The sequence below is a fragment of the Bombus pascuorum genome, chromosome 10, assembly GCF_905332965.1.
Source record: "Bombus pascuorum chromosome 10, iyBomPasc1.1, whole genome shotgun sequence".
Lineage (NCBI taxonomy): Eukaryota > Metazoa > Arthropoda > Insecta > Hymenoptera > Apidae > Bombus > Bombus pascuorum.
This window is the reverse complement of record NC_083497.1, coordinates 2,966,891-2,975,190: the sequence shown is the minus strand read 5'-3', so window position 1 is coordinate 2,975,190 and position 8,300 is coordinate 2,966,891. Positions and strand designations below refer to the sequence as shown.

Genomic DNA, 8,300 nt, shown 5'->3' with positions numbered 1-8,300 from the left:
ATTTTAGTTAACAATTGTGTTAATTCCTCCAGTCGCGGGGAGACGCATCGCGTTGAGGCGCGTGAACGAGAATCGTAAACTCCCGTTACGATATACGAATCGACACCGCGAGCAAGGCGATCCCCTTATTTCGGTTAGGATAATAGGGGTGGTTATGATTGAATAACTGTAGTCGACAGTTATCTACTATAAATATATGTATATTTACACCATTAACAACACATAGATCGTATACAGACAATCTTGGAGTTCGTCGGACCGTACAATGTTTAACCCGAGGGTTGATAGCGTTAGCGCGTTGAATGCCGATCCCGTGTTAGATTAGTAAACGTGACTGCCCGATGAGCGAAAGAACCGTCCGAAGTATGTTAGAGCAGTGACTTGACTTTCCGAGTTGTTGAAGAGAAGTGACTGACCCATCTCGTACTATTTAGGAGGAAAGCTCGGTGTGGGTGTGCCCTTACTGAACTAAGGACACGGATTCGTTGTTCACACAATCCGCGATGCCCATTGGTTATAGCCAGTGTTAACAAATAAAATCCGAGGAGAAAGGCTCCTGCAGATATGACTCATGAGTGCCCTTGTTCTTGGGAAAAACCAGCTGTTTAACAGGGCACATCTGCTTTCTCCGTAATTAGCAAGAGTGTGCAATAAACCCAATGACTGTTCAAAGGACCACCCATAAACCGAAAATACATGTGTGAATAGAAGTTAAGCTGAAAAGATTCGGTTTATGGTGGTTCCTTGGGTTTTGCAGGTCAGTGTAACGAGGGGTAGGCCTTGGCGGCCAGACCGAAAGGGACGTCGCACGGACCGTCTTGCGCGACGTAACATACTGCCTCCGTTGAGAGGGTACCGATCAAAAGATGTGGTTGATTTCTTGAGATGGATTTCTCATTAGACTGCGTTGCTGTTGATTATGTCGGAGTCATCTGGCGTCGATCTGCTCGGTAGTGGTACCATCTGCTTGATGCTCCGATCCATGGAATTCGTTGCTGTTCGAACGGTGGCCGTCCGGATGATGCCGTCTGCGCCGGGATGGACCTTAATGATTCTGCCCAGTGGCCATTGCATTGGGGGAGCATTGTCGTCTCTGAGGAGGACAATGCTACCTTCTCGAATGTCGTGACTCCCCTTACTCCATTTGTTGCGTATGTTCAACTCATTAAGATACTCTCGATGCCAGCGGCGCCAAAAATGCTGCTTAAGCTGTTGAATGTGTTGCTAGCTGGATAGACGATTGGTTGGAGTATCTGTGAACTCTCGATCTCGCAAACCTGTCAGTGAATCTCCGATAAGGAAGTGACCGGGAGTAACGACGAGGAGATCGTTTGGATCGGTGGAGATCAGAGTCAGCGGACGGGAATTGAGGACTCGATCTCAATGATGAGGGTATTCAGGCCTTCGAATGACAGAAGCTCGTTCTCTGCGACACGTTTGAGGTGTCGTTTGAACGGTTTCACACAACCTCCCTCCAGCCGAAATGAGGTGAGTTGGGAGGAATGAAATGCCATTCGATCCGTCGATCGGTTAAAACGACTGAACCTTTGCCTTATGATCGTCGGACCGTAGGAGGTTTCGGAGCTCTCGGAGCTCGTTGTTTGCGCCGACGAAGTTGGTGCCGTTGTCAGTGTGGATACTTGAGCAGAATCCTCGGCGAGCAATGAATCTTCGTAGAGCAGCAATGAAGGCCTCGCTTGTGAGGTCACTAACCAGCTCAATGTGAACTTCTTTCACTGTGAGACATACAAAAATTGCCACGTACACTTTTACCTTCCGTCGGTTGCGATCCTTTCGTTCCTTGACGAAAAATGGCCCGCAATAGTCGATTCCGACGTTGGTGAACGGCCGAGATTCTGTTATCCGTGCGGCTGGGAGGTCGCCCATTACATAATTCACTGGAGGTGGATTAACTCGGCAGCAACGAACGTAGTTCTTCACCGTGCTCCAAACCTGACTGCGGCCATCGATAGGTCAATAGGCTCTTCGGAGGGCGTATAGAGTGGCTTGAGTTCCGGCATGCAGATTCAGGCGATGTTCGTGCTCGATTTTGAGCGCCGTAACCGTAAACTTAGGTAAGATGATTGGATGTTTTTGGTTGAAAGGCAGTGTTGAGTGACTGAGTCGGCCTCCAACTCGTAGCATCCTGTCCTTGTCCAGAAAGGGATTGAGTCGCTGTAGCTTCCCTTTCACTGTAGAATTTCGATCGGTTTGGAGCTCTTGAATGTCATCTGTAAAATAGCAACGTTGGAGCAATTTGATTAATTTGTTATGCGGAATGGCTAAGTCCTGCACGGTTAGGGGGTTCCCTCGATCCTGTTGTTGTCGCCATCGTAGGCAGCGAGCTGTGATTCTGATCAGTTTAGGCCACGAGGAAAATCTCTCTAGTAGACTGTGGTCGGCGGGAATCAAAGATAAACAGGTTGCCTTCTTCTGCTCCGGTATTTCGGTCAGTGGTACTGGGTTCCGTGTCGGCCAGTATCTTTCAGATTTTTGGAACCATTTCGGTCCCTGTTGCCACATGGTTGATCGTAGCAGATCTTCTGGTGTTTGACCTCGCGATATGAGATCCGTGGGGTTGTCTGTTGTGGGAAGGTGACGCCAATCTGAGGTCTGGGTCTGCCTTTGAATGTGTGCCACTCGGTTAGCAACAAAAGTTTTCAGCGTGTGGGGCGACGTGTTAATCCAATGAAGGACGATGGTGGAATCCGTCCAATAAACGGTACGCGATATGTCTTTTGATAACGCTTGAAGGACGGCGGTGGTAAGCGACGCAAGAAGAAGCGCTCCGCTCAGTTCCAATCTTGAAATGGTTTGAGATTTGAGTGGAGCCACCTTTGATTTCGCAGTAAACACATGATCCATACGCCCTTTCGCTGGCGTCACAAAATCCGTGTAACTCAATTTCCGTTGCGGACTTGATCATGGTTTTGCGTGGGAACCTTCCGTTGTTTAATAAGGGTAATTGCTCGTAATATTTTCTCCATTCTGTGTGTAAGTCGGCCAGCAGCGATTCGTCCCAATCGATTTTCAGTGACCAGAGTCGTTGAAGCAGCATCTTAGCTCGAACGATTACTGGTGCAAGCAACCCAAGAGGGTCGTAGATCTTGGCGATTTCGGAGCTGATTGTTCTCTTCGTAATGTGAGAAGTGAGGGGATTGGTTTTGACGGAATACAGGATCGAATCGTCAGATGAGTCCCAGTCAACACCTAGAGTTTTTAGAGTCTGAGACTTACCCAGAAGAAGCTTATCGTTCATGTCCTGTTCGGGAAGTCCACTCAGCAGTGCTCGATCATTTGAAGCCCATTTTCGAATAGTCAAACCGGCTAATTTGAGCAATTCCGTGAGCTCTGTTCTCAATGATCGTGCTCCGATCCTGTGTCTAATCCTGTGAGAACATCGTCGACGTAGAAATCTCGTTGTATGACTTCTGCTGCTTGTGGATATCGATGTCCCTCGTCGTCCGCCAATTGTTTGAGGCACCGAATGGCGAGATATGGAGCCGCTGAAAGCCCGAACGTCACTGTGTTGAGTTGATAGGTGTCAACTTCGCCCTTATCATTACGCCACAAAATCTGTTGGAACTTTCGGTCCTCTGGGCGCACAAGGAATTGTCGATACATTTTTTCGACATCACCTGTAAGGACGTATTGATGCGAACGGAACCTTAGGAGAATGTCTAATAGGTCCTCTTGTAGCTTCGGTCCCGTATGAAGTCGATCGTTCAATGATTCGGGTGTTTCTTCGGTTATTTTTGGATAATCGAGAATCAGATCCCAATGGCGCATGCACACTTGGCGGTGGCAGTCAAATTTTTCCTTAAGAGTGTCCATAGCAATCGAATAGTTAAGATCCGTAATATCTAATATTTGAACACTCTGCGCGGCCTTTCCAGTTAAAGATGACTGAAGGTAACGGAATTTTTGGACTGGTGTCAATCGTTCGTTTCGATCTATCGTGGAGGAGAATGAATCATAAAACTAATGCCAATTTTCCATGGTACCGTCGAATGTAGGTAGGTGGATTTCTGGTAGCTTAGTCGGAACCGGCTCGGCGGTATTGGGTGACTCTCGATTTGGGTGGTTCGAGGATGATGCTGGTGGATCATTCAGGAGCTCCTGGATTCGTAACGTTAGATCGTAATAGATGTTTTCAACTTCGGCCGTGCGTGCGTCTGGCTCTTCGCCAAAATCTTCTAGTTGGTCTTGAAAGAACCGGTATTGTTTCCACGCGTCTTCGTATCTGGTGGCCCAGTAAAGTGGACTTGTTCTTTTGACTCCGTCGTTCGTATTCGTCGAGTCGTTTGATCGCGGAAGTGAATCGACCAATTTGGGCACTTCGTCTTCGGTGCAAGGATGTAATTTGGTCGGCGTTTTCCATTTTTTTCTCTTTGGCGGTTTCTAAGGACAATGCCATGAACGAGCTTACCTGGTAACTGAGTTTACCGTTGCTCATCACCATGTGTTGTTGGCGTGAGGTTCCGCGATTGCGTTCTTCAATCACCGGGTTTGCCTCCTTAGAATTAACGGCTCTGGCATTACTGACTTCGCTGGAGTGGTGACGCTTCCGCCGTTGATTATGTTAGATTCACGTGGCACTGTATGGTAGTGGGTGTCACTGGTGTGCACTTCTCACTCACCACTGAATCCGGCTCGAAGGACCAATGTTAATTCGTCCAGTCGCGGGGAGACGCGTCGCGTTGAGGCGCGTCAACGAGACGTAGGTCTTGGCGGCCAGACCGAAAGGGACATCGCACGGACCGTCTTGCGTGACGTAACAAATTGCATTATTATCCTCTCGTGATATTTTTTCACTTTTATTCGAGGAATAAAGTAGTACATATTTTGGGATTCTTTCTATTGCGCCGTATTGGCTATGTGTGTTTTTAATTTTAAATTGTCACGTGAATTCATAAATAGTGTCAAAGTTATCTGTGAACAACGTACAACCTCCATTCAAAAGATTTTTCTTAAATTCCTTACATATATTTTGAGTGTGCCTGACTTCTGTCATTTCATTAGCCGCTTGCTCGGCGTATATCTTTATTGACCACGTATAACCTTCACTAAAACATAATTTGTATAATCCAATTCGATATTTGTGGACTTAGTATTTAGAATATATTGTTTAAATATGACCCTCTCTTATTAAGGAACTATTAATTCATCAATTAAAATGTCTTCGACCGGTGAAAAAATTTCTTGATAGTTTTTGATTATAAATGTATATTAATTAATGTATATTAAATGTATATTAAAATGTATATTAGATAGCATCAATCCAAATCGATTTCGAGATTTAACGAAACGTAATAGTTTGAAATCACACAGAGGATTTTTTCACCAATATTTCGTCACATGCAAATTAATTTTACTAAACCTATCCATATCAATAATCCAAGGAATTTTTTATTTCATCATAAGAAGTGAGTTTCCAACGTTTTATATTAAGACTTTAAATCGATCTACATTCTTGAATTCTTTGATATCTATTTTTTCATTTACAATAAAACTTCATTATTTCGTCATTTATGAACAGGACAGAACATTTGCTGGACGAATATCACTAGGTATTCCTTTTTGGTAAATTCAATTTTTGCAAGTGAAAGCAAAAGACTTCTGTTTCCCGGAAAACGCTTTCCATTCAATACTGTCCAGTCCAAGATGATTGCCATTTCTCATTTCCACTTTCTCCTCCAAAACTAGCTCTTGTGACATATCTTTAATGTTGCTATCATGTCCATTCTATTTCGTTATCATTTTCGCAACTACAACTTGATAGAATCCTATATATTCCCTTATGCCTCGAATGAATAAATTCATTCTCATTACTGCTCAGCTCACTTGCAATCACGTTCCGTATAGATTTCACAGACCTCCTAATCAACACAATTACAAGCACTACATTGTTCGAGATAAATAATACTGCCGCTGAGTGTGAGTTGAGTTGAGTCGTACAGTGATACGTAAACATTCGCCAGTAGGAAACACATTCGATATCGATGAATGATTAACGTGTTAATTAGAAAATCTTGAGATGTACATAGTAAATGTATCCACAGAATTCTACGTATTCACAATATACATAGTTGTACCTTCTTTTTTCATCTTCATTGTGTCATCCATAAAACAGTGTAATTTAATAATCAGCAGTTCAGTGTACGCGATAATAAATATATTTGAATATTATACGCAGGAATTATAAAATATTATACACAATACAACTTCGTAAATCGAAACATAATTTCGTAATAATGATATTATCGCACAAAAATTATGTATATACCCTTGTAAAATTTGTATGCGTAATAACAGATATATCGCCCGAAGGATTGACACCTAACTGTCTGATACAATAACGATAACGATCAAGACCACCAAAGTACTGAAAAGAAGTACTACTTTCTGCTTCCATACCCAAAACACCCGAGACAATTCCATGGCACGGTCGTCGCGGATGATTCTTTTTTTTCTTTTTTCTGCGCGAGGAGGGGAAAATGCTGTTGCTCATACCTGGCGACCCGCGTCGCTGGGTTATGTGGGACTCGTGCGGATGACGTTGCCATACCCACTAAAAACCCCTCTTCCTTCCTCACTGCTTCTTTGTCGGACGATCCCGGCAAAACCGTTCGGTATTCATCAAGGCTTTCCTTGTATTGGCCCGTGTTATTTCCTTCTCCGTGCTGCTCCTACTCTAGTCCTTCCTTAGCCAGTTTAGTATGCAAAGTTGTCGCCCTTCTGCGGCTCGTGGCTGTCTTGCAGCTACGCTTCCACTGCTCCGCGTAACTGTTGCGTTCTGCGTAGTTGTCCTCCTCCTGGCGGCCTTCCTGGCCCTCTCCATCTCCTTCCTGTGGCACATGACGGTCTTACAGAACTGTCTGAACTTGTTCCAGTTCTCGTCCTTGCCGGTCACCGTGGCTATAAGGTTGTCCACGTCTATCTTCTCGCCAAGACCGTTTTTCAGCTCGGTTCTTCTGTCAATCCACTTCGGGCACACGAAGAGGACGTGCTCTGCGTCGTCGTTGGGATCTCCGCAGTCTAGACATTGGCCCGGTTAGCAGCTGCATCGTATGGTGATCTATTTTTTTTTCTCCTTGGCAAAAAGGAGCGCGTTCAGTATTAATTTCTTGGTGATGTTATCCCTCCTATACGCTTCCCATTCCTTTTGCCATTCGTCCGGATCGCCTCCAGCTGTGCTTCAGTGCGCTGCCGTCACCTACGCCGATCCTGGTCTTGTGGATCCTGGTTCTCTCATATGATACTTTTAGTTGCTTCACCTTGATGTAGATCGGTAGATTACCGATCAACACGCAAGGCGCTCCGTGAGAGACAGTACCGTATGACGTAGTTGTTATGCACAGGGCAGTTTTTTACGCCCTTTTCAACATCCTCCTGTTTTTTCCTATTTCGGCTGTGCCTGCCCACACCGCTGCACCATAGGTTACGATAGACACCCATACGTTATAGTAGAGCCTAGGAGCCAAGCTGGGCGGCCCGTTGATGTTCGGCAGGATGCCCCTGAGGGCTCTGGCCATCTTGTCGGCCCTACTCCAAACCGTTTCTATGGGCTTGTCGAATGTCCTGTATGTGTCGATCGTGACACCAAGGTATTTTATCCGCTCGACCGTTTCGATGTTCGAGGTACTTAAGTTGATTCCGATCACTCTCGTCACCCGCATCCCAGTGATGAGCATTATTTCCGTCTTCTCTCTTGCCAGCGTGAGACCAACGCTTGCGCAACAATCGTTGACCATCCTCAGCATAGCGTTGACCTTGTCGAAGGCTCCTTAGTTTTCCCGACGGCACACGTCATGGCCAGATCGTCCGCGAAGGCGATTGCCTTGACCATTTTCCTGTTGTCGAGCCTCTCGAGCAGCCGGTCGTACACCAAGTTCCACAGGAATGGTCCGAGAACAGATCCCTGCGATACTTCTGCCGCCACTTCATACTCCACCGTGCCATGCTGGTTGCTCACTGTTAAGGTTATTCAGTGGATGGAATTAAAGAAATGCGTGAGCAAACTGCAAGGTATTGAAAGTGTATATATTGTGAATAGTAAATTACAAAATATGTGGTACTATGTAAGCCGATCCAGATCCTCTCGCTAGCAACGTTACCCTGAGACTAAAGACAACTGCCAAAACCAACGTCGGACGTGTACCGCTTATGGCCTTTCCTAAACGCATTCTTTTGTCTATGCGCCTTCGAAGACCTTAGGCGGTTGAGAAACCGAAGACCAGATGTTGAGTTTTCTCAGAAGTGACGATCACTTCAACACTCACAATTATTCTCCTCCCAGA

The 8,300-nt window shown here is 45.5% G+C and overlaps 2 protein-coding genes across 2 annotated transcripts; both read right to left on the bottom strand.

The window, feature by feature from the left end:
* Nucleotides 1-1,974: 1,974 nt before the first annotated feature.
* Nucleotides 1,975-4,462, bottom strand: LOC132911379 (uncharacterized). Its single transcript, XM_060968001.1, has 4 exons — nucleotides 4,430-4,462; nucleotides 3,485-3,906; nucleotides 2,868-3,389; nucleotides 1,975-2,803 (listed from the first exon to the last, which is right to left on the bottom strand). The coding sequence occupies exons 1-4, from the start codon at nucleotides 4,460-4,462 to the stop codon at nucleotides 1,975-1,977; spliced, it is 1,806 nt and encodes a 601-aa protein (XP_060823984.1).
* Nucleotides 4,463-7,370: 2,908 nt separating this feature from the next.
* On the bottom strand, nucleotides 7,371-7,754 carry LOC132911378 (uncharacterized). The gene has a single exon (XM_060967999.1). It carries the CDS (start codon nucleotides 7,752-7,754, stop codon nucleotides 7,371-7,373), a length of 384 nt encoding a protein of 127 aa, XP_060823982.1.
* Between the last annotated feature and the right edge of the window lie 546 nt (nucleotides 7,755-8,300).

Coding starts and splice junctions, on each gene's coding strand:
- LOC132911378 (XM_060967999.1), bottom strand. CDS start 7,754: ATGGTCAACGATTGTTGCGCAAGCGTTGGTCTCACGCTGGCAAGAGAG.
- LOC132911379 (XM_060968001.1), bottom strand. CDS start 4,462: ATGGTGATGAGCAACGGTAAACTCAGTTACCAG. Junction 3,907..4,429: donor ACGGTAAACTCAGTTACCAG/GTAAGCTCGTTC, acceptor CGTTACCTTCAG/TCATCTTTAACTGGAAAGGC. Junction 3,390..3,484: donor GCTCCATATCTCGCCATTCG/GTGCCTCAAACA, acceptor ATGTTCTCACAG/GATTAGACACAGGATCGGAG.